Source organism: Bison bison, unplaced genomic scaffold (assembly GCF_000754665.1).
Source record: "Bison bison bison isolate TAMUID 2011002044 unplaced genomic scaffold, Bison_UMD1.0 scf7180017864135, whole genome shotgun sequence".
Lineage (NCBI taxonomy): Eukaryota > Metazoa > Chordata > Mammalia > Artiodactyla > Bovidae > Bison > Bison bison.
The window spans coordinates 5,863,995-5,889,286 of NW_011494707.1; the positions used below are offsets into that span (position 1 = coordinate 5,863,995).

The following is a 25,292-nucleotide window of genomic DNA, read 5'->3' on the forward strand; positions in this document are numbered from 1 at the left end:
TGCCATGGGAATGGTCTTGATCCCTGTCTCCTGTACAATGTCACAAACCTCATTCCATAGTTCATCAGGCACTCTATCTATCAGATTTAGGCCCTTAAATCTATTTCTCACTTCCACTGTATAATCATAGGGGATTTGATTTAGGTCATACCTGAATGGTCTAGTGGTTTTCCCTACTTTCTTCAATTTCAGTCTGAATTTGGCAATAAGGAGTTCATGGTCTGAGCCACAGTGAGCTCCTGGTCTTGTTTCTGCTGACTGTATAGAGCTTCTCCATCTTTGGCTGCAAAGAATATAATCAGTCTGATTTCGGTGTTGACCATCTGGTGATGTCCATGTATAGAGTCTTCTCTTGTGTTGTTGGAAGAGGGTGTTTGTTATGACCAGTGCATTTTCTTGGCAAAACTCTATTAGTCTTTGCCCTGCTTCAATGCCAATGGGAAGGAGTTTTACTACCTCCCTCTCCTGGAGCACGTCCCAGAGCTGACCCGCAAGAATGCACTTGTGGGTTGGGTTGGGTTGGGTTTGTTTTTGTCACAGCTGGCTTATAAACAAGCCCGCCTAGGGATATACAAACCCATGTGCTCAGTGTTTCCCTGCATATCTCTATAAACTTGATGGGAAAATTGTGCTGCTCCAGGGCAGTTGTTGTTATTGTTGTTTTTTTGAAGTTCTGGTATTTGGCACAGGTACTACTTACCTGAGTGAGTGAAGTCGTTCAGTCGTGTCCGACTTTTTGCGACCCCATGGACTGTAGCCCACCAGGCTCCTCTGTCCATGGGATTCTCCAGGCAGGAATACTGGAGTGAGCTGCCATTTCCTTCTCCAGGGAATCTTCCTGACCCAGGGATCGAACCCAGGTCTCCCGCATTGCAGGCAGACACTTTAACCTCTGAGCCACCCTGGTGGCTACCTAGCTGGCACTAAATAAACACCACTATTAATAATTGCTAATGCCAATCAATCACACAGCAGATTTTCGGACTATCTGTAGATAGAAATCAGTCATTTAAGCTTCCTTCAAAGGAATTGTTACTATCCTGAACTTAGAAATGGGAAATAGAGGCTCAGAGGAGATAGATGGACTGTGTCACTCTTAAAATGGTACTATTTCAATTATACTAACATCTCCAGGGAAATCGTAGCCTAGGAGATGAGAAAACATGCACAAATGAAAGTTACATTAGTGCACAGAGGCAGGAAGGATTAATTTGAGCTATGAGGAAGGTTAGTCATTAAAGATTTTCAAGTGATGGTTGATTTGGGTCTTGTCAGTTGGACACTTTTGACCCAGAGATGGTGTGTATCTGTGTTACAGATAGAACAATGTGGGGAAAGGGCAGGAATTAGCAGGTGGGACTAGAGTATAACCTATGAGTAGGTGAGTAGCAGGAGGTGGTCAGGAAAATAGTAAAAACGAACACTTAACTGCACTTACTGTATGCCAGGCACTATTCTGAGTGCTGTGCGTGCATTAATTCATTTAATCCTGTCAACAACCCTATCAGGCAGGTACTACCCATATCCCCATTTTACGGATTAAGAAACTGAGGCACAGACAGGTTAAGTAACTTGCCGAGGTTAACACAACCTAATAATTGGAATCATTGGGATTTGAATGCAGTCATTCTGGCACCAGAGTCCGTGCTCTTAGTTAAAAAGTTCTGTTGATTGCAGCTGGGCCATAAAGATCCTTAATGACTGTGGGGTTTATACTCTCATGGTTGGGAAGGTTTTGAGTAAAGGAAGGACTTGATCAGGATTTTGCTCCAGGAGGGTGATTGGGACTGTGGTGAGAGGAAGGATTGAGAGGGGAGGAAATGAAGTTGGAAATGTTATTTAAGCTTGATTTCGTTACTGTCTTGCCTCACCTTGTGTGAAACATATACTTAGGATTGTAAGTGTTTATTTGTATGTAACAGCTCTCAGTTCCCAAACATCCATGTACGTAAGATCTGTGACAACCTAGAGGGGCAGGATAGGGTGAGAAGTGGGGGGGAGGTTTAAGAAGGAGGGAACATACGTAATCTATGGTTGATTAATGTTGATGTATGGCAGAAACCAACACAATATTGTAAAGCAATTATCCTTCAATTAAAAATAACTTTTTTTTTTTGGTAAAGAATATTCTAAGGGGCTTCTTTAAAAGGAGGATTCCTGGTCCTCTCTGCCAGATATCTTTGTTTGAATTTACCAAATTTCTGGGGTGATTCCGACAGAGGTTCTAAGAAATTTCTATGATAGAAATCAAAGGTTTGTGGGTTCTATTCTCAGCTCCAAATAACTAGGACTCAGCTTTGTGCCAGTCACTCTCAGGTACAATGACAGAATTCTCTGACTTGGTTCCTGACCTTCAAGAGCTCAGGATCTGGTTGGAGAGGCACAGGTTGCTCAAGCAGCAGTGTGCAAAACCTGAAAAGGATTCATGAGTTTAGAAATGCATGAGTCATAATGGGATAGTTTAAAAACTAGTAGCTAAGGTATGGGTTAGTGGTGACCACCAGTAGTTTTTGATCACTTTCTAAATTATTAGGCGTCACCAGTGTTTCACACAAGATAAGGCACACAGACCCTTTGCTGTGTGCTCTTGTCTTGCACAGCAGCACTCCAGAGCAGTAAATCACAGGGCCTCTGAGCGTGGGCAGCAAGTCAGTGTCCAGTTACATAGAATCATTGGGACAGTATATGTGTCCCAGGTCTTCTTTTTTCCCCATGGATTTTCAGACAGTTGTACCCTGTTAGTTAGGTATTTCTTTGGGAGAATATACGTACGGTTGGGGTGATAGATATCTTGTGATAATTATTTCCTAGCAGTTGTTTTCTATCAGTTGTACCAACAGACCTAACCCATGAGCTGGCTGGCTACCTTTGCTCTAGTGATTCCTGACCCTGTTGAGAAAGAAAGTCTGTCTCTTTGAAGTTGTAAAAACACAGAGTTTTATACAATAAGAGCCTGGAAGTTCTTTTATGTTAATGAAAGCCAGTTTCCACTACCTGCAAGAAGTATTTACCACATTCTCTTTTTATTGCCACTTCTGATCTTTGCTTTGCTTACATTTGGACTCATTTCTGTGTATCTCATAATTACTAGAAATGGGTGTGTTTGGTCTTTGGACATTTGATAATTTCTGTAGTGTTCTGCTACTGTCTAAGTGGTGTCCCTAGGGGTGGACTTGGGGTGCCAGAAATGAGGTACACCCAAACACCGTCACCCCTACTTCTCGTAAATATTTCTGCTTGTTTATCTCCTCGGTGGAAGAGCATGGTCACCCTAACAGCCTCAAGCTGCAGTTCTCATTCCGAAATGTAGCAGTGTCAGATTCTGGTTTGAATTTGTCAGCTTCACAGGGGCGCCTCTATGTTGTGGCTTAGACTGGCGTAGTGTACGAGGACAGGCTTTACATGAGACTGTGATTTAAAACCTGACCTGGAATTCCCTGGCTTCCACTGCAGGAGGCATGGGTTTGATCCCTGGTCGGGGAGCTAGGATCCCACATGCTCCACCGTGCAGCCAAAAAACAGAAAAAGTAAGAAAGAAAAGAAATTTGTGTTGTTTGAAAAAACAAAACAAAAACCGGACTCTGTCCTATACCAGTTAGGTCTCCAGTTTCTCGTCAGTAAAATGGAGATGATAGTAATAATTATCCCGTAAGATTATTATACCTCTCACATTATATAAGGGCTCAATCAATATTGGCAATCGTCATTATTCTCTGTTGTTGGGCAGTATGTAATGGGGAGAAATAACCTAACTAGAGACCAATCTAAAGCCAAAATCATTGTATTCTTGCAGCCAACATCTCTGCTAAGAAATAGTTGAGATCACATTTTTCAGGCTGGAATCCCAATACATTAGCTCTTCAAAGACTTATTCCTAAAATGTTCGGTATGTATTATGGTCACAGCCAGTGTTTTGTTGAGTGAAGAAGTAGAACCATAATTTCACTGAACTAAGCAGCTTGATAATTTCGCTTTCTGAAGAATTAACAGTCATCACATAGTGAGGTCTTTAGAAGCTAAGGTATAAAAATTCTTAAACTGAAAATTAATGCATTCTACTTCAATAAACTCAATAAAAGTCATTATATTAATTTTCTTAAGTGTGAGTTGAGGGACTGAAGAATGAAGCAGGCTATGGCAGGGCCCCTGCTTCCTCCTGGAGAGTAGGCCTCTGGATAAATCCATAGATAAGCACTTGGCAAACAACTTGCCTTCCAGGGATGGAATAGCCAAATTGATTCCAGGGTCTTTAGTTACGTAGAATCATAGAATCGTTGGGACATTATATGTGTCCCAGCTCTTTTTCTCCCACCATGGATTTTCAGACAGTTGCACCCTGTCAGTTAGGTATTTCTTGGGGAGAACATGCATAGCTTTGGGGTGATAGATATCTTGTGATGATTATCTTCTAGCTATCGTTTCCTATCCGTTGTGCCAACAGACCTCACCCATGAACATTTTAGAAAATGTCAGCTGTGCAGTTGGTTCATGTGCTTATATTCATGTCATATTTCACATATTAATGCTTTCTAAGATTTTATGCCATTTCTTGACATGGCAACTTTAGAGATGGTGTGCTACTCAGGAAGTCGTGTCTCTCCAGGTGTTAAAAAGTTACAGGGTAGAGAATTCCCGGGCATGCCAGTGGTTAGGACTGGGTGCTTCCACTGCGGAGGGCACAGGTTCAATCCCTCATTGGGGAACTAAGATCCCACATGCTGTGAGATGCAGCCAAAAACGTAATATAAAATTTAAAAAACATCCATGTCTCTTGCAATAAAAGCACGTGTGGTCATTTTAATAAATACAAGTTACATGGTAGAGTAAGTTGGTTATATGGCATGGGCGGGAAAGCCACCACCTCAGCAATTCTTCACTTGTATGGATTGACACATGTCACCCGCTGGAACGTGATGCAGAAGACGGGACCATGAGCGCTTCCTGTGTGCTGTCCTCTTAATTCTGAGGCCAGTCCTGTTTGATCAGCAGCAGTAACCCCTTTGCTTATGTCTGGTGATGTGAGCCTTGGGGAGGATGAATAATTTGCCTTTGATCTCATGGCTGGTAGTGAAGCCGGGAATCAGAATCTGTCTTCTGATTTTAAAACTGAGGTGTATTACTCTGTCCCTCAGAACCAGGAATAGGTAAGACCTCCAAAAAATTAAGTGTTTTAAAGGCCTCTACTGAAATATTTGATAAATAGGTGCTAGGTCTGTGAGGATATAATGAGAATAAAGCCAGCTTAGGATTTTTAAACTTGACCCCTGCCCTCATCGGAGAAGGCAGTGGCACCCCACTCCAGTACTCTTGCCTGGGAAATCCCATGGGCAGAGGAGCCTGGTAGGCTACAGTCCATGGAGCCGCTAAGAGTCAGACACGACTGAGCAACTTCACTTTCACTTCTCACTTTCATGCATTGGAGAAGGAAATGGCAACCCACTCCAGTGCTCTTGCCTGGAGAATCCTGGGGACAGAGGAGCCTGGTGGGCTTCTGTCTATGGGGTCGCACAGAGTCGGACACGACTGACGCGACTTAGCAGCCTGCCCTCATGCACAGCCATTCACACACGGAATCTCCTGCACCTCTGAGTCTAAAGCAGAATAGAAGGGGTAACGTAGAAAAATGTGAGGAAAACCTCATAAGTAACCACCTTCCTGCAATAAGTAACCACCCAACAGCAGAGAAAGAGAAAAATTATAAGCCCATAGATCTCCAGAAGCTTTCTAGCCTAAAAGGCCAGTCAGCCTAGAAATGTCACACTCTCATGCTGGACCCAGAAGGCAGCACCTTACGGAACAAGTTATGAAAAACACAAATATCAACTGAAATCTGGCAGCTGATGGACGTAAGGAAACCAGCTGGGTGACGATTGCAGCTCCCTCTGAAGCGGGCAGCTGCTCAGATACACAGCTTCAGTGGATTCTTAACACACAAAAGGAGCGCCTAGGGTTGCCAGATCTTCTGAATTTTCAGAAGCAGCCAGGAATCTGGATTTTTCTTTGACATCAGATTGTTTTAAATGCTGGCATCAAATTCAATAGAAAGTGGGGAAGGGGAAGGAGAAAGAGAAGCACCTCGTGAAAATTGCCTGTCTGAAGACTAGATGTTGGGACTCGGTGGTCCAGTGGTTAAGACTCTGCACTTCCAGTACAGATTCGATCCCTGGCCATCCCACATGCTCTGCGGCCGGAAGAAAAAAAAGAACAGATGGTGCCACTGTTGAAACTGCCAGGTCGAGGAGGATGGCTGCTCTTGACAGGAATGCTGGGTCACTGGGGAGCAGCGGGGGTTACATTAATAAAGCCCTTATCTCTCTGGATAATCAGTGGTTCTTAGCCTTATCTGGATCTTGGTCCAGATAAGGTCCGCTTTGCATGCTATGTATGCATGCTGAGTCGCTACAGTCATATCTGACTCTTCGACCCCATGGACTGTAGCCCTCCAGACACTACTAGAGTGGGTTGCCATTTCCTTCTCCAGGGGATCTTCCTGACCCAAGGATGGAACCCATGTCTCCTGCACTGGCAGGAGGGTTCTTTTCCCCTAGTGCTACCCGAGAAGCCCCAAGAGAGTAAATAAAAACCTAGATTTTCTTCAGGAAAACACTTGTGTAGACAAACACAAACTTGGCCCATGATTTCAGAGTGTGCCCTGACCCCCTGAAGAACCGACACAGACGTCAGCTGAAGAGCCAGCTTCAACTGTCAGAAACCGCAGCTCTTCAGAGTGACTCAGAGCAGAGGTCTTCAATTCTGTGGTATCCAGGCAGTTGTTTTTAACTTGTCTCTGTTTGCAGTTTTGCAGGCTTTTCCAACTCAGGCATTTTTCCCATTCGTTTTGAGCAAGGTAATCAACACTGGTCTTGTCGTGCAGTGATTAAGCACAAACCTAAGTGTCTCCGTATGGGCAGGGCACTGGGAGTGGGGCTGGAATGCTTCTCGCCCTGTCCTAACCACATGCCCCAGACTCCTCTGAGACCGCGACAGGAAGAGCAGCAGGCTGTGGGTGCGTCTAACACACGCTTCCCCGTGAAGGAACTCAGCCAGCAAAGCTGCTCTCAGTTCAAGCCCCTTGCTGTGTCTGCCGAGTTGGTAGAGAATCGTCATAAACATCCTCAAAAGAGGCCTTTGCAGTGCATGAGGGTGTGTTTATCCAAGTCAAAAGGCCACAGCTTGGAACTTTAGTATCTAAGCTACATTTTCATCACCTAGGAGGCGCTTTCCTCCTTTTGCTTTCCTGTTGCTTTCTTTAATGGAAAAAAATCCAAATACTTATATAAAAATAGCAGAAAAGATCAGTTGAATTCAGTTAAGTTGTGCACCCTTTCTCTGTTAACTTGCAGTTTTTCAATTTAGGGTAAAATGAAATGAGCAGAATTCCTAAGAAGTAATCAAAGTCCGTGCAGTTTCTAGTTTGTTGAAGACAATTAAAAAACAGAGTTAGTGGCCACTTCAGCTTTTCCAAACATGACTTTTAAAATACACTTTTGTTACCTTATTTTCTCTCATGAGAAATAACTTTCAGATCTGATAAACTAAGAATTATTGGTACATTCTAGTTTTAAAAGGTTGGAGAAATTTATTTCCATATATGTTGCCATTTCAAATGACTTCGAGATCCATACACTTGGCCTCACCCTAACCTCACAACCACAGTTTCATATCTCCCCATGCTCACTAGGCAGAAATTTTGTCATCACCTCAAACTCAACTTTTCCAAAATTCGACTTACCTTCTTTTCAAGCTGGGCCCCATTAGTTTACAGGGACTCATTTTTTTTTTTTTAATTATTTATTCAGTTGTGCCAGAGCTTTAGTTGCAGGCTCTTAGTTGGAGCACGTGGAATCTAGTTCCCTGACCAGGAATCGAACCGGGGCCCTCTGCATCAGGAGTGCAGAATGTTAACCACAGGACCACGAGGGAAGTCCCTGCCGTGACCCATTTCTATCAGCAGACCCGCCTACTTCCCCAGTTCTAGAACCTAGACAACCTCTTTGATCGTTCTCTCTAGTCACCAAAGCTCAGAAACAGCTCTTGTAATATCTCTTCATAGATTGATCTCTGTCTTTGCATTTTCATGTTTGTCACCATAGTCGCAGAAGTAACAGCACCTCCCTTCTGCCTTGTCCCAGCCCAGCCCACCTTCCTGATGAGATTTATCATCCTCAAGCACTGGAACGAGTGGCCTCTCCCTTCTCCAGCGGATCTGCCCGACCCAGGAATCTAACCAGGGTCTCCTGCATTGCAGGTGGATTCTTTACCAGCTGGACTACCAGGGAAGCCCACTCCTCAAGCACAGCTTTACTGATTTCATTTGCCTCCAGAACCTTTATGTGCCCTCATCTGCCCACCTGTCATGAACCAGGCATGGAACACAGGACTCTGTATCAGACCTGTATCTCCAGGTGTGTCACTCACTGCTCCCCAGGAAGCACCAAGGACAGCACCCCGATCAGGCCCATCTCTTCTCACCCCTGTGCAGCCCTCACCAGAAGCCTCTGTATCCTGCCTCTGACAGTGAATGTCGATGTGCTCGTGAATGCACTTCAAGTGCCCACCAGTGCCCAGCTCCTTGGTGATGCTCAGTAGCTCAAAATGGTCCAGTGATTATTTCCTGGGATAACTCTGTCCACATGGTAGTTGTTTAATTAGTATTGGACAAATAAAGGAATTGCTTTAACAAAATCATGATTCCTTTCTCTGAAAACCTGTATATATGAGCTCTCTCAAGTAATTTGAAGAGACTTCCCAGAGGAAAGCAGAAAATGTTTAAATGTTTCTTAAAAATACAGATAAGACTTCCTTGTCCAGTGGTTAAGAATCTGCCTGCCAATGCAGGGGACACCAGTTCAATCTTGGTTTGGGAAGATTCCACATGCCACAGGGCAGCTTGAGCCTGTGAACCTCAACTACTGAAACTCACAATACCTGCCAAGCTTGAGCCTGAGCTTGGCAACAAGAGAAGCCAGCACAGGGAGAAGCCTGCACACTGCACGAGGAAGTCCTCTCTTGCCACAGCTAGGAGAAGCCCAAACACAGCAATGCAGACCCAGTGCAGCCAAAAATAAATAAAATTCAGTTAGTTTTTTAAAAAATACAAATAATTAGCAAATGTTTATTTTTATGATTTTCTCTGTATTTTTGCAGTTATAACCTCATTTTCATTAAGAACAGCTTAGTAAATACAGAAAACCAAAACCAAAAAAATCATCCTCTTCCCACCCAACAAAGCAACTACTAATGTTGTTCTGTCACCAAGTCATGTCTAATTCTTCTCGACCCCATGGACTGTAGCATGCCAGGCTTCCCTGTTCCTCACCATCTCGTGGAGTTTGCCCAAGTTCATGTCCATTAAATCAGTGATGCCATCCAACCATCTCATCCTCTGTCACTCCCCTCTCTGCTTCCCTCAGTTTTTCCATCAGGGTCTTTTCCAGTGAGTCAGCTGTTTGCATCAGGTGGCCAAAGTATTGGAGGTTCAGCTTCAGCATCAGTTCTTCCAAAAGGTATTCTCAGTTGATTTCTTTTAGGATTGACTGGTTTGATCTCCTTGCTGTCCAAGGGACTCTCAAGAGTCTTCTCCAACACCACAGTTCAAAAGCATCAACTCTTCAGCTCTCTGCCTTTATGGTCCAGCTCTCACATCCATATATGACTACTGGAAAGACCATAGCCTACTAACATTAGGTTGGTGCAAACGTAATTGTGGTTTAATTAAAGTTGTGAATTTTAAATCATTATAACTAGGCTCAAATGCATCATTATTAATCAAAATAGGAACCGTTACAATCAACACCAATTTTGCCAACAAGCAATAACTGTGTTTATTCCTATAGCATAAAAATCTGTGCTTCAGGATTTGACAAGCTCTTTGAAAGCATTTTTTGCCTCCTGCTGGTTTGTGGAACCGTTTTCCCTGCAAAAAGTTGTTGAGATGCTTGAAGAAGCCGTAATCGGTTGGCAAGAGCTCAGGTGAATATGGTCAATGAGATAGAAGTTTGTAGCGCAATTTGTTCAACTTTTGAAGCATTGGTTGCTGGGCGTTGTCATGGAGAAGAACTGGGCCCTTTCTGTTGACCAATGCTGACTGTAGGCATTGCAGCTTTCAGTGCATCTCATTGATTTGCTGAGCGTACTTCTCGGATGGAATTGTTTCTTAGGGATTCAGGAAGCTGTAGCGGATCAGACGGGCAGCAGACCACCAAACAGTGGCCATGGTTTGTATTCTTGTGTTTATAGATTTTCTTGTTTAGAATAGTGTTATCATGCTTAATTTAAAATTTGTGCCCTGTAAAAAGTGATACAATTCCCTGAAAATCAGAGAAGTTGTTAGCATTTAAGGTCTGCTTACAGCATGCCAGGCACTTCCATTGCATTCTCTTACCTAACTCTCAAAACCTCCCAATGAGCTAAACACTATTGTTGTTTATTGTTGTTTAGTTGCTAAGTCGTGTCTGACTCTGTGACCCCATGGATTTTAGCCCACCTGGCTCCTCTGTCCATGGAATTTCCCAGGCAAGAATCCTGGATTGAGTTGCCATTTCCTTCTCTAGGGGATCTTCCTGTCCCAAGGATCGAACCTACATCTCCTGCATTGCAGACAATCCTTTACCACTGAGCCACCAGGGAAGCCCCTATTACCACCCCTATTAATAGATGAGAGACCTGAGACTCAAATCCAGAGGGCAGAGCGGGGTAAGAACGCAGGCAGCCCAGCCCTGGGACCTGTGTTCTCAACCACTGTGCCTGTGAAGAGTCCTTCTCTGTGAGACCAGTGTGGGTGATCGACAGCAACTTACTTTCTTTCCTGTAATAATAGATTGAGAAACATCCCACCAGTGTCTGTGCATGCTAATTCCAGTAGCAATATGAATAATAATTTCTTTCGCCCCTGTTTACACCATCCACCACCCTAGTTCACCATCTCTAACCCTCACAAGGGCTTCCTAGATGGCAGTAGTGGTAAAGAACCCACCTGCCAATGCAGGAGACATAAGAGACATGGATTCAGTCTCTGAAGTTGAAAAGATCCCCTGGAGAAGGAAATGGCAACCCACTCCAGTATTCTTGCCTGGAGAACCCCATGGACAGAGGAGCCTGGTGGGCTACAGTCCATGGGGTTGCAAAGTGTGGGATAAGACTGAAGCAGCTTACCACAGCACAACCCTCGTAAGACACTGTGAAGTTGAGGAAATACGGCTGGGAGAGCCCAGGTACCTTAGTCCCAGAGATGGAGAGTTGAACTTCTAACTCCATGCCCTCATCATACTGCTTCTCAATAAAAATCCCTTAAGACCCAGATAAGAATGAGAAGAGAATGGTCCTTTGCCATTAGCTTATTAGTGACATTAGCATGTTTCTGTGACACCAAACTAGCGGGATCCAGTAGGCAGGATGTGCATGTTTGGGTTGATCTGGGGAGAGAGGAGGGATGTTTAGGCCCAGGCGAGTAGGCCTGGCATAGGGCATCTCAGAAAACCAGGCCTCTCTTCCAGGTACCGTCCCTATGGGAGCCTCTGAAGTCAGATGTTAAATAATTACCTCAGGGGAAGGCAGATTCGTTTGGATAATATCTGTTGTTTATATGAAGTGCATCTGTTATTGCCAACTCGAGACATTTTAGTGGGCCAAGAATCTGGTTTATTTAAAGTTTGTACATTGAAAGGATGTCACAGATTTCATTGAGAAAACTGAGGCCAGAGAAATTAAATCTTCCAAGGACGTTAGCAGGGAAGGATCTAGAATTCTCCAGCCTCTCCCCACCCAAGCCCATTGAACTTTCCTTTGCACTCTTTAGCTTTACCTAATTTTCGAAAGTGTGACAGTAAGTCGAAAAATTTAGTGATGTTTATGTGGTTTACGAAATGTAAATTTTTAGAAACCAAGTTTGTCACATTTAAAAATCAGAACTTTAATAGAATATGTGTCATCTCAAACACCTGCTAAATTATTTGACCTATTTCTCTTGTTTGTCTCTCTTTTTCCCCTAGATTTAATGTCATCTTGCATCGGTCTGCTGAGTCTGTAATTTTCTAAGTCTATGGATTCCAGAATTTGCTAAGAGATGGAGGAGTCTCCGCAGAATGATCTGGATGCAGCAAGCCTTGAGAAAAATGAGCCACTCGAGAGCACCAGCCCTCAGATTTCCATTAATGAATTCTCCTGCCACTGCTGTTACGACATCCTGGTTAACCCCACCACCTTGAACTGTGGGCACAGCTTCTGCCGGCACTGCCTAGCTCTGTGGTGGGCCTCTTCGAAGAAAACAGAGTGTCCAGAATGCAGAGAAAAATGGGAAGGTTTCCCCAAAGTCAATATTCTCCTCAGGTAATGCTCAAGTCCGTACGGGTAGCTCACTGGGCTTGTACAGCGTGGTTTCTCTTAATGGGAGCAGCCACGTCTGGAAAGGCCAGAGACGTGGAGCCCACTGCCTCGGGGTCACTCTTGGCCCGCTGGCATGTGAGTCAGGGGACTCAAAGGCCTGCCAGTCCTGATTCCCTTCCTCACAGGTGACCGTGATATGTTTATTATTTATTATAAATGAAGGAAAGAAAGAAACTGGTTACCAGACCGTTTTCTGTAACCCTTGGTGCATAATACTTCTGACTGATTTGTGTTCACTGAGAACACCCTAGAATAGAGGAAGTGGTCTAACTGTATGATTCTGAATAACTAGTATGATGCTGATTTTCATAATCCCTTCTAAACTCTGTTGCACTTACCACATTCATAGAGTTTCTCATGTGTGGCATCACACAGCAGATAAGACCTTTAGATGGTGGGTTTTTTCCTTTTTCTATTCATAATGTTCATCCTGTTCCTGGGAGGTCTATGAGGCTAAAATCCTTTCTGTTGCCTTCTCTCTTATCAACAGAGTACCAGGAAGGTTAAAACATTAATCCAGCATTCTCTTTTTCACAGGAAGTGTATTTTCAAACACTTTGCTCTGACCTGTCAATCTTGGTTTATATGCAGGTTAATCTTAAATTGAAGAAGGGTTTTCTTTGGTGGGTGGCGGGGGAGTTCTCAAGTTGTGTATAATTGAACATAAAGAGCCCTATAGCATGGCCTGATGGTTGGTCTAACTTTTACAACTGAACTCACCTTTTTTCTTTTTTTATGAATTAATTTTTAATAATCAGATCGTTGCTGATAAAGACCCCTTCGACCCCGCCTCCCCCCATCTTACAGTTCTTCCTTTTTCTCAGAGTAGTTTCAGTTATGATACTTTTATATATTTATGTGCCAACAGGAAATGCAAACATTTTCTTAAGTCAGTTGTGTACAGTCTGTGTTTCCACAGTTTCCTATTTCATTCAAACAATATGTTTGAATTAAATTTATTTATCTTGATACCCAGTGATATCCAATAAACTTATTTTTAAAACGAGGTATTGTTCCTTTGTAGAAATATGCTGTGTTTTGTTTAGCTACTTCCAGTGGGAGCATGGACATGTAGATGTTTTTGATTTGTTGTTGTTAGCAATAGGGCCATAACCAACCTTCTTGTCCATTCCTTCTGAATCCTGGTATATGTATTTTTAAAAATATCTATTTACTTTTGGCTGCATCAGGTCTTCGTTGGGACATGTGGGCTCACTAGTTGTGGTGCCTGGGCTTAGTGGCCCCATAGCTTATGGGATCTTGGTTCCCCGTCTCAAACTTACATCCCCCGCATTGAAAGGTGGATTCTTAACCACTGGACAAGCAGGGAAATCCTTGGTATATTATTAAATGTTGACATCAGTGTTATTTTGTCCTCTAAAACATTTTAAGTGTATTTAGTTAACTGTCTTTTTTTTCTCTCTCTCTTTTCTTCATAGGGACGCCGTTGAAAAATTATTTCCTGATGCCATTAGAATGCGATTTGAAGACATTCAGCAGAATAACGACATAGTCCAGAGTCTTGCAGCCTTTCAGAAGTTTGGGAATGATCACACGCCGTCAGCTCCCCACACAGGCCGAGGGAACCAGCATAGGGGAGGGGGTTTCTACTCCGGAGTGCTCACAGCTTTAACTGGGGTGGCAGTAAGTGGATGTCCCACGGTTTTCACTGAAGTCAGTTCTGTTGAAATACTCCTAAGTGATCACACATGGTAATTCACTGTGTAAGTTGGAACCTGGGATGTTGCCTATACACGTATCTACAGAGTCCGGTATTCAGAACCCAGTAACTGTTAATTTTGTCCCATTTCATCTTCACAGCCTATGCAATAGACACCATCATTATTCCTGCTCTAGAGAGGAGGAAACTGGCGTAGAAAGGTGTTAGGGCTGGAACTGAGGCCATGTCTTGAGCACAGCACTTTACTAACTTCAAACCTTAGAGACTCTCTTTCTTTTGAAGTTCTATCCATGCTACAAAAATCTCATTGTTAACAAATTTTCCAATAGCAAAGGCACATGAATCAGTCACATTGGCCAAATTGATGGGGTCGAGGGTACAGTGCTCCCAGATGCCTTGTAGTGAGTCCCATTTCTGTCTGTTCCCCGACAACAACCCGAAAATCAGCAGAGGTGAGCCCACCGAGGGTCGTGCTCCTCAGCTCCCTGTTGGCAGTGGTGTGGCCTGGCTTCCATGTCGACAGACTTGGCATCGTTTCCTCCCAGCCCAGCATCTTCCCTCCCCGGCCCCACGCTCGCGTATTCGGAAGCTGGCATCTCTGATCTTTCTGTGCAATAAGGTCCTTGTCACTTTTCCCCAGGTGGTCCTTCTGGTGTACCACTGGAGCAGCAGGGAATCCGAGCGGCACCTCCTGGTCCACAAGGCCGTGGCCAGATGGACAGCGGAGGAAGTTGTGCTCTGGCTGGAGCAGCTAGGCCCTTGGGCCTCCCTCTACAGAGACAGGTTTTTATCTGAAAGAGTAAACGGAAGGTGAGGAGCAAAATCTGCCGCTGCATCACTGATAGTTCTGAAACTGGTTTTGAGATACTGTCCGCATACCCTGAAACTCACCCATTTGAAGTGTATAATCCATGGTTTTTAATATATTTGCAGATATGTGCAGCCATGGCCACAGTCTGGCTTTAGAACATTCTCATCACCCCAAAAAAGAAAGCTCCTGCCCAAGGCAGTCAGTCCTCATTTTCCCCTCTCTCAGCCCCCGGCGAGCACCATTCTACTTTCTGTCTCCTGGATTTGCCTGTTCAGAGTATTTCCGTCCGTCCTTCATTCGTTCTTCAGTTGATGGACATTTGGATTGATTCCATTTGGGGGCTGTTAGGAACACTGCTGCTGTGATCACTTGTATAAAGGTTTTTGTGTGGACTTGTATTTTCAATACTCAATACTCTTGGAGCGGAATTGCTGGGTCATAAGGTAACTCTGTGCTTACCTTTTAGCAAACCATTAAACGTTTCTAAAGCAGCCATCCCATTTTATGTCATTGGTTGACATCTTAATTGTTGCTTCCCAATTATAAGGGTAACATGTTGATTTATTTCAAAATAATAATGTGGAACTATAGGACATTAGAAATGAAATACCTTCATCATCCTGCTCTTGAGGAAAAAACCACTTGCTGGACAGCTGTCCAGATTTTTTTCGATGTTTATACAGTTCTACACATAGGACTGTGGATTATTTATTTAAATGGAAAATATGATTGTTCTAAGCAGACCTGTGTTTATATGTATATATATACATATGTATATGTGTGTGTTGATATGTATATGTATATGCTAGAGTCTGTTAATCGACCTCCACGAACACATTTGTGGTGGTCCTTTTTTTTCTGCTCCAGATAGTACCAAACTGCATTGGTGCAAATGGAGGAAGCCATTAGTTTGCGGAACTCACTCATTGCCGAGCGATGGGGCAGGCTGCTTCTGCCCATCAGCAAAGCTCCCTGCCCCTTCCTGAGCCCTGTCCATTTTTACTGGGTCCTTCCCTTCTTTGGAGGGATCACATAGGGATGTACTTAGACCACCAGGCCACTGCTCTCTAACCCATTTGAATCAGACACGTGGTCCTCACTGCTAGGCTGTCTACATGGTGTCCCCAGGTAACCTGCCTGGTACCCCACCTCCCACCCTGCTCTGTTTTTCCCCTTGAACTGAACTTTCAACACTTGACTCTCTACTGAGGAAGCAAAATGCTCCCACTCTGCTTTTTGTAAAGAGTAGCACCACCTCCCACCTCACCCTGCTCCCTCCTGGAATTCTCTGCCTAAATAATACAATGTACTTTGCATAACTGTCTTCCTTCCAGAGGAGAGCTTCCTAAACTGGCATTGCTGAGTGAAGGAGAATAAACCTCTATGGGGTACTTTAATGAGGAATCACTGGCGGTGATTTCACATTTTCTGATGAAAGGGAACAGATAATGTATCTGCTGTCATCTTTAATCACTACCCCCAAACAGCTACTCTAATTATCATGGTATTTCATTGGATTTCCTTCCAGGTATTTTTTTCCCTATACACACACACAAACACACACATACACATATACTTTGAACAACAGTAAGGTCAGAGCGCATAGCTGAAAGATCAAGAGTAGGAGCAAAATGGTCCTCCTGAGTGTGCCTTGGGTGAGTCATTTTTTTGTCTAAGCCAGTTTTCTCACCCACAGAATGGACATGATACCACCTACCTTGCAGAATTGGTAGATGGGTCAGTAACAGTATAGCAAAGCGTTTTCAGAGAGTCCCTGGCAAATGTTAAGCTTTCACTTGTTTGCTGTTAGTCTTCTTACTTCATGTGTTAGGTGCCTTACCTCAAGCCCAAAGTGTGTATTTGTGTTGATAAGGTGGATTCTGACTGAAAAGTTTGCTTCCACCCTTATCCCCCCAGGTTGCTTTTAACTCTGACAGAGGAAGAATTTTCTAAGGCACCGTATACCATAGAAAGCAGCAGCCACCGAAGAGCCATCCTCATGGAGCTGGAGCGCGTGAAAGCCCTGGGCGTGAAGCCCCCCCAGAACCTCTGGGAATATAAGGTGAACACTCTGTTTCTTCAATGGAAAAAAAAAGTATTGAGAATGAGATAGCAGTTATCTGTCTGCCCACTGCTCGCAGACATGGCAGACACAACTGAAGCCCCTGTCAAACTGGATCCTCCCTGGGCCTGCTCTCCTACTTGTGTTATGCACCAGTGTGTCTCCACAGCAGTAGGAACAACATTCTAGATTTTGAACCTTAACCTAAAAGGCATGAAGTAAGCTGATGCTTCTGCAAGTAGCTTTTCTCTCTGGCCCTTGTTCACCAGCGTGACCATCTGTCCACTCTCCCGTTGATGGCCACTCTTTCTTCTCAGTGCTGTACACTGAGGAATGGGATTACCAGGTCGCAAGTAATGCACGTCATCAAATTTACTCGATTCTGATAAATTGTTCTTCACTGGGTACCTCGTTCTCTTTTACAGGGAGAGTGTAGGGAGTACCGTACTATAAGAGGAACACTCTATTTTTTATTAGTCATAGAATATCTGAAATACACAGACCTGTACCCTAAACAAGACATCATGGAGAAAATTAAATACAAATAACCAGTTAAGTCGATTAGGGGTGGGGATAATGCTCACTGATAATTCTAGTACAAACTGAGGCAACCCCCTGTGTTATCCTCAACTCTGACATTGTTAAGGATGAGAACATTTGATCATAACACGAGCAAAGAGGCACTCATATTTGCGGATCCTAAATTGGCGCTGTCTCTCTGGAGAGCAGTTTGTCACTAAACTATTCAAATTTAAGCGGTACTTACTCTCTGATCTTCATTTCACTTCTTTGCATTGAGCGCACAGGCAGCATAGTGGTCTGACCCACCAGCCTGCCTCCTGGGCTCCTCGCCATTGGTTCTTGAGGGGTGAAATGAGGCATGTGTTGCAGTGACTTGTGGCTCCTGCAGGACACACTGGGGATGCCAGCACGACCCTGGTCCTCCTGGTCCCTTTTCCTCCTCAGCCAGTGACCTCAGAGAATCAGTGAGAGCTGTACATTTGAGTCACAGAAACCATTAAACAAGAGGTTGACGCCAGCATCACTGGCAGTCGCACATGGAAAACCACCTCAGTGCCCATTGTTAGGAGCAAGTTGAGTAAATACAGCTCAGCCCCGCTTGTGGCCACTACAAAGGAGGAGGTGACCTGGGGTGCGCCAACCAGAAAGGACGCCCAAGTGGTATTGTTAACGGAAAACAAAAAGCACGTTAGAAAACCTTCATGTTTGTGTGGATCATAGAGAATCTCTGGAAGGATACGCAGACTGCTAACAATGTTCTCATCTCGGGATTGCGACATGGACCAAAGGCTGAATTGTATTTGTCATTCAATTCAATTCTGTGCCATTTGAAAAAGAAGATTGTGTTTATTATGTGCATGTATTACTTTATTTTTTTTTTCAAACTTTAAACTTTATATTTTGTATCGGGGAATAGCCCATGAACAATGTTGCAGTAGTCTCAGGCCAATAGCAAAGGGACTCAGCCCTTCACAACACATGTATCCATCCTCCCCCAAACCCCCCTGCGCTCTGGGCTGGCACACAGCATTGAGCAGAGTTCCGTGTGCCATAAGTAGGTCCTTGTTGGTTCCCCATTTTGAATATAGCAGTGTGTGCCTGTATTACTTTAAAACTGAAAAGCACTAGTTTCAAATTTTTTGAAGAATGGGGATAGGGGTCCTAAGATAGAAGATTTATTGTTTTACTATGGTTTTTTTTTTTTTTTTTTTTACTGTTGTTCCTTTGTCAATTTTTTTTTTAATCCCTACTTCTCTTTTGTCATAAATTATTAGTTTTGTTAATGCAGTCAAACTCTGGATTTTTTGTAGCCAATATTAGTTCTGTGGTGGATTTTAATATCTGACAGAACCTTTCTGGGTCCTATGACCCTCTATTTAGAGTCTGTCAGAGTAAACTTAATATTAACTGGAGTGAACGGGATTGGGATTCTCGTCCTGGTATAAAAGGCAAGCAGAATCTTGTTCCTTCAGATCTCCTCAAGGGTGGTCATTTGATGTTGTGCATATAGGCTTCCCAGTGGTGCTAGAAGAACCTGCCTGCCAAAGCCTGAGATGTAGGAGACACAGGTTCCATCCCTGGGTTGGGGAGATCCCCTGGAGAGGGGCATGGCAGCCCACTCCAGTAGTCTTGCCTGGAGAATCCCACGGACAGAGGAGCCTGGCAGGCTACAGTCCATGGGGTCTCAAAGAGTCAGACACGACTGACGTGACTTAGCCCGCACTACAGGCTGTGTGACAGGACTCCCTTGACCCTGGAGTCCGAGTGTAGCTGCTCCTGAGCGCCACTGTTCTGGGCCGACTTGAGAGAGACGCCTCGCTCCCCTCTGTAGCCCTGCCATCATGATCCCCTCACTGGGAGGTCGGTTCATCCTCCTCATCTGATAGAGAGGAGCCCAGAGTTGGGATATTTTGGCCCAGCTGACCCCAGACCTACAAACATTAACCCCGTCCTCGTCCCTTCTCTCGTCCTTACCACAGTGGGGCTGCACATCGTCAGGCCCTGTTTCTGGGACCTGTGTTCTTTTAGAGAGCGCACACTGAAAAGAGCGGTTTTGCCCCCATGGCCATTGGTTCTGGAGGGGTGAAGAGCGTTACGTATTGCAATGACTTGTGCCTCCAGAGACCATAGTACATAAACAAATACACAGTATTTCTGTGGTATTAACATTTTCTGGGGCAGGGGCAGGTTTATGAGAAAGTCTTCAAAAGAATCCTTAAGAGGTAATAATGCAAAAAAGATTGGGAAAAGCTGCTTTAAAGTGAAGAACTACTTCCATATTTCTGTGTCTCACCTAAGTTAAGATATAAAGATATATTTTTCGGAAGTTAGACTTTTTGAACTTTTACTATGGAAAATTTCGAATACATAGAAAAGCAAGATAATAGTACAAAACTACCATCCGCCCATAAGACAGTAACTCGTGGCTATGTTTATTTCACAGTAATACCTATTCCTACTACTCCTGATTATCTTGAAAATCTGATAGTTCTATTTCAGAAGTAAATATTTCACTGAATCTCTAAAAAGTAAAGACTTTTTTAAAAAAACAAAACTAAAATATCACAGTGTACACCCCAGAATGAATAATCCTCTGATGTTATCAAACAATCTATCAGTATACAAATATCCCATATTTTTTTTTTCCCCAGTTGACTTGTTCCAGCCAGGGTCCAAGTAGAGTCCACATTTGGTTGTTATATCTTTTTTTTTTAATTGAGGAAAAGTGATTTACAATATTAGTTTCAGGTGTACAACATAGTGATTCAGTATTTTTGTAGATTATACCCCACTTAAAATTATTAAAATATCAGCTATATTGCCTGTGCTCTACAATATGTTCTTGGGCTGACTTCCTTTATATGTAGTTCTTTGTACCTCTTAATCTCCTACCCCTATCTTGCCCCTCCCCACTTCCTTGTCCCCCTTGGTAACCACTTGTTGTTTCTCTAAACCTGTGAGTTGGTTTCTGTTTTCTTATAGTCATTTGTTTGTTTTATTTTTTAGATTCCACATATAAGTCAAAATATATGTATTTGTTTCCTGCATCTGACTTAATTTCACTAAGCATAATACCCCCAGGTCCATCCAAGTTGTTGAAAATGGCAAAATTTCATTCTTACGGAAGAGCAGTATTCCATTCCATATATATTATATCATTAACATCATCTGTACCCATTCGTCTGCTGATGGATACTTAGGCTGTTTCTGTAGGTTAGCAACCATAAATAATGCTGTTATGAGCATTGGTGTCTATTTCTTTCTGAATTAATGTTTTTTCTTCAGATATATTCCAAGGAGTGCAATTGCTGGATCGTATAGAAGGACTATTTTTAGATTTTTGAGGCACCTCCATACTGTTTTCCACAGTGGCTGCAGCAATATAAATTCCCACCAACAATGTACAAGGCTTCCCTTGTCTCCACGCCCTCTCCAGCATTTGTTATCTTTTTGATGTTGGTTTTTCTGACAGGTTGATGTGATATCTCATTGTGATTTTGATTTCCATTTTTCTGATAATTAGCGATGTTGATGTGCCTTTTCACATGCATGTCGGCCATCTCTATGTCTCCTTTGGAAAAATGTCTATTCAGGTCTTCTGGATTCTTTTCTTTTTTAATTGGAGGATAAATTGCTTTACAATATTGGGTTAGATTCCGCCATACATCAACATGAATCAGCAATAGGTATACAAATGTCACCTCCCTCTTGAACCTCCCTCCCATCTCCCACCCCATCCCTCCCCTGTAGGTTGTCACAGAGCCCCCAGCTTGAGCTCCCTGCATCACACAGCCAATTCCCACTGGCTATCTTATTTAGCACATGGTAATGTGTATGTTTCAATGTTACTCTTCCAATTTGTCTCTCTCTCCTTCCCCCGCTGTGTCCACAAGTCTCTTCCCTGTGTCTGCATCCCTGTTGCTGCCCTGCAAATAGACTCATCAGTACCATCTTTCTAGATTGAATATATACGCATTAATGTATGATACTTGTTTTTCTCTTTCTGACCTCACTCTATGTAATAGGCTCTGGGTGTCTGTATTTTTTTGAATTACTGTTGCATGATGGCTGAGTAATATTGTACATACGTACCACAACCTTTATCCATTCATCCGGCACTAGACGTTTAGGTCGCTGCCGTGTCCTGGCTATTGTCAGTAGTGCTGTAGTGAACATTGGGGTACATGTGTCTCTTTCAATTATGGTTTCCTCAGGGTATATGCCCAGTAGTGGGATTGTTGGGTCATATAGTAGTTTTATTCCTAGTTTTGTAAGGACTCTCCACACTATCTTACACAGTGGCTGTATCAATTTACATTCCCACCAAAGTGCAAGAGGGTTTCCTTTTCCCCACACCCTCTTTACCATTTATTGTTTGTAGATTTTTTGCTGATGGCCATTCTGATGTGTGAGGTGATAGTTTTAATTTGCTTTTCTCTAATAATGAGCAATGTTGAGCATCTTTTCATGTGTGTATTAGCCATCTGTATGTCTTCTTTGGAGAAATGTCTGTTTAGGTCTTCTTCTGACTTTTTGATTGGGTTGTTTGGTTTTCTGGTATTGAACTGCATATTGGGTTGTGTGTTGGTTGTCATGTCAAAGATGCAAGAGACATGGGTTCGATCCCTGGGTGGAAAGATCCCCTGGAGAAGGAAATGGCCAACCCACTCCAGTATTCTTGCCTGGAAAGTTCCATGGACACAGGAGCCTGGTGGGTTACAGTCCATGGGGTTGCAAAGAGTCAGACATGACTGAGCACACGTGCATGCACGCACACACACACACACATCTCTTACATCTCTTTCGGTCTGTAGATTCTGCCTCCCTCTTTTCATTACCCTGCACTTAGTTGTTGTAGAAACCAGATCGTTTTCTCCTGTGGTTTCTGACATCTTGAACTTTGGCATTTGTCTCTCTGTGGTGTCACCTTTTCTTCCATCAGGAGGCTCATAACGTCCCACGGTCATTGATTGTTTAAATCTCTGCGTTCATATAAAAAAAAAAAAACAAAACTCTGCGTTCATTAAGGGCTGCCAAATGGTGATATCATAACTCTGGTTTCTTTTTCACTTGTTGGCTGAAACACATCTTTAAATGGGAGGTTTCTTCTCAACAACCATTTTGATTATTCTGACTACGTTTATAGGGCTCCCCAAGGTGGTTCAGTGGTAAGGAATCCATCTGCAATGCAGAAGATACAGGTTGGATCCCTGGGTTGGAAAGATTCCACTGGAGAAGGAAATAGCAACCCACTCCAGTATTCTTGTCTGGGAAATCCCAGGGACAGACGAGCTTGGCAGGCTACAGCCCATGGAATTGCAAAAAAGTAGGACAAGATTGAGCGACTGAGCATGCATGTGCACACACACACACACACACATACACACACACACACACACACAAATGTGTATTGACGTCTCTTGTGAGCCAGGTGATCTTTTAGAAGAGGATCTCAGCCGTGAACCAGTCAGGCCCTGCTTTCAACAGTGCTGACTTTTTTCACCTAATGTTTTAATGTGAGCATTATCCAAAGCTCCTCCTTTGCATTCCTCAATGGCTGTATGAATTCTGGGCTAAATATCTGCTGTAACTTCAGGACAAAAGTCACAGATTTCACTTTTTCTCTGTTATATACAGTGCAACACAAGATATTTTGTGCATGAGACCTGTAGTTCAGATTATTTTTATTAAGTGGTGCCCACTAATTGGGGTTTCCCATGTGGCTCAGCGGTAAAGAATCCACCTGCCAATGCAGAAGACACAGGTTCGATCCCTAGATCAGAAAGGTACCCTGAAGGAGGAAATGGCAACCCACTCTAGTATTCTTGCTGGGATAATCTCATGAACGGAGAAGGCTGATGGACTACTGTCCATGGGGTTGCAAAGAATCAGACAGGACTGAGCATGCCCACCCACTCACTCATTTACTTTCCTGAAAGGTTGTGTTCTTCTAACTGTGCCTAGGACCTTGCTTCTCATTACCCCGCCTCTCCCCAGCCGTGGAGAGAGGCTGGATCTTCATATAATGTAGCCCATCAGATGAATTTCTTGGCCTGCTCTTCTAATTCATTCATTCATTGTTAGCACAAACCACATGGCAGAGGGCGTGAGACTGCAGAAGGAGCATGAGTTGGCAGAATGCAGCCGTGGTTGTAATGAATATTTGTGCTCTGCAGGCCGTGAACCCCGGGAGGTCCCTGTTCCTGCTGTACGCCCTCAAGAGCTCCCCGCGCCTCGGTCTGCTGTACCTCTACCTGTTTGACTACACCGACACCTTCCTGCCCTTCATTCACACCATCTGTCCTCTGCAAGAAGATGGTTCTGGGGACGACATCATATCCAAGCTCCTGGTGGGTCTGCAGAGGGCGTTGAGAGACATCACGCCACAATTGCCCATCATGGAATGGATTTGGATACGTGGCTGTAGCCTAGCAGGGAAGAGCAAGTAGCACAAGTCTTCATTGGAATTTTGCAAGGAGAGCTCTTACCAAGAAAACAGAGCTGGAACTTCCCCAGTCATAGAAGCCTGTGTTGTTTCCTGCATTGCATAGCAAGAGGGGTTACCCTTTAGACTTGAAATATTTAGAGGGGCGGAAAAAAAACAGTATTGCTTCTGTTATAAAATAAGGTAGCATAGTTCCAGATTGCCCAAGGGTTAGATTTATGGGCCCTCCAGCTTGGTAATGGATCTCTTAATGGGATCTTCTAAATCGGTTTAGTGTATGTCCTGTGGGCCTCAGAATAGGAAGCCACCATCCTGCTCACGGATGGCAGTCATCCTGTTAGCTGACCACCAGGCCTTTGGCAGGGCTGGTTACCCACCACGGCTCTCTTGTATTCCTTCAGAATAGTTGATTGCACTGACTCAGAGTGATTCTCTATGTCACTGGAGAGTAATGCCCTTTACATTGGTACTTTTGGGGGCAGTCCTTCTGATCTGTTTATATCAAAAGTCACATGGGTATAGGAATCATTGTGTCTGATATTGAAACAGAATTCCCAAATCTCCAAGACCTTTTTTTAAACACTTGGATCAAGTGCCTGCCCAACTGACTTTAGCCTTGATGTCACTTTAAGCCTGCTCATTAGCCCCTTTGCACAGTGTTTCTCCGGTTACCCAGTTTTCAGCTCTTCTCTGCCCTTGCTGGACTGGGAGCACAGAGAACCCCTGAAGTTGCCATTGTAACAAGCCCTGTCTATATCCCTGTCTGCTCATCAGGCTGGCTCTTTTCTTGGGATGCTCAGTGTCTGCTCCATTGTACACAGTCTTGCTCAGCTTTCACTGGCCTCTGGGTGCTTGAAAGAAAGTGAAAGTGTTGGTTGCTCAGTTGTGTCGGACTGTTTGCGACCCCATGGACTGTAGCCCACCAGGCTCCTCTGTCCAAGGGATTCTCCAGGCAAGAATACTGGAGTGGGTTGGCATTCCCTTCTGCAAGCAATCTTCCTGACCCAGGAATCAAACCCAGGTCTCCCACATTCCAGGCAGATTCTTTACCAGTCTGAGCTACCAAGAAAGCCCCAAATACCTATGAGTTGTTTAAAAACTCTTGTTATAAATTACCTGCTAAGTTTGTCATTAAAGTTTTTCATTTTCCCAAAATTACTTTTTAAAGGTACACGTTTAATTTTCCCATGACCTGTGATCATTCCACCACAGGTGAGAGGTTGAATTTGGGAAATTGTTTGAGCTGCTCTTGCAGTGCTGAAGACATTTTAAAACTGGTTAATATTTATCCGTTTCAACCTTCTGATTAATATCTCATGCTTAGGTTTTTTTTTTTTTTTCTTCTGAGCTTCCACAATCATATAACAGTGTAAGAGGTTCAGTCTCT

At 43.7% G+C, this 25,292-nt stretch overlaps 1 protein-coding gene across 4 annotated transcripts in view; it reads left to right on the plus strand.

Annotated features, from left to right (window-relative positions):
* BFAR (bifunctional apoptosis regulator) overlaps positions 1–25,292 on the plus strand; it is a 32,149-nt gene that overhangs the window by 3,552 nt on the left and 3,305 nt on the right. The window contains exons 2-8 of one of the 4 annotated variants that reach the window (XM_010839879.1): positions 9,531–9,687; positions 9,837–9,972; positions 11,991–12,327; positions 13,824–14,028; positions 14,706–14,875; positions 16,794–16,938; positions 23,637–23,810. In XM_010839879.1, coding sequence (XP_010838181.1) covers positions 12,065–12,327; positions 13,824–14,028; positions 14,706–14,875; positions 16,794–16,938; positions 23,637–23,810 — 957 coding nt within the window. In that variant the 5' untranslated portion in view covers positions 9,531–9,687; positions 9,837–9,972; positions 11,991–12,064. Of the gene's footprint in view, positions 1–9,530; positions 9,688–9,836; positions 9,973–10,160; positions 10,218–11,990; positions 12,328–13,823; positions 14,029–14,705; positions 14,876–16,793; positions 16,939–23,636; positions 23,811–25,292 lie in introns of all 4 variants that reach the window. The other 3 variants (XM_010839880.1, XM_010839881.1, XM_010839878.1) reach the window with 3 other exon arrangements.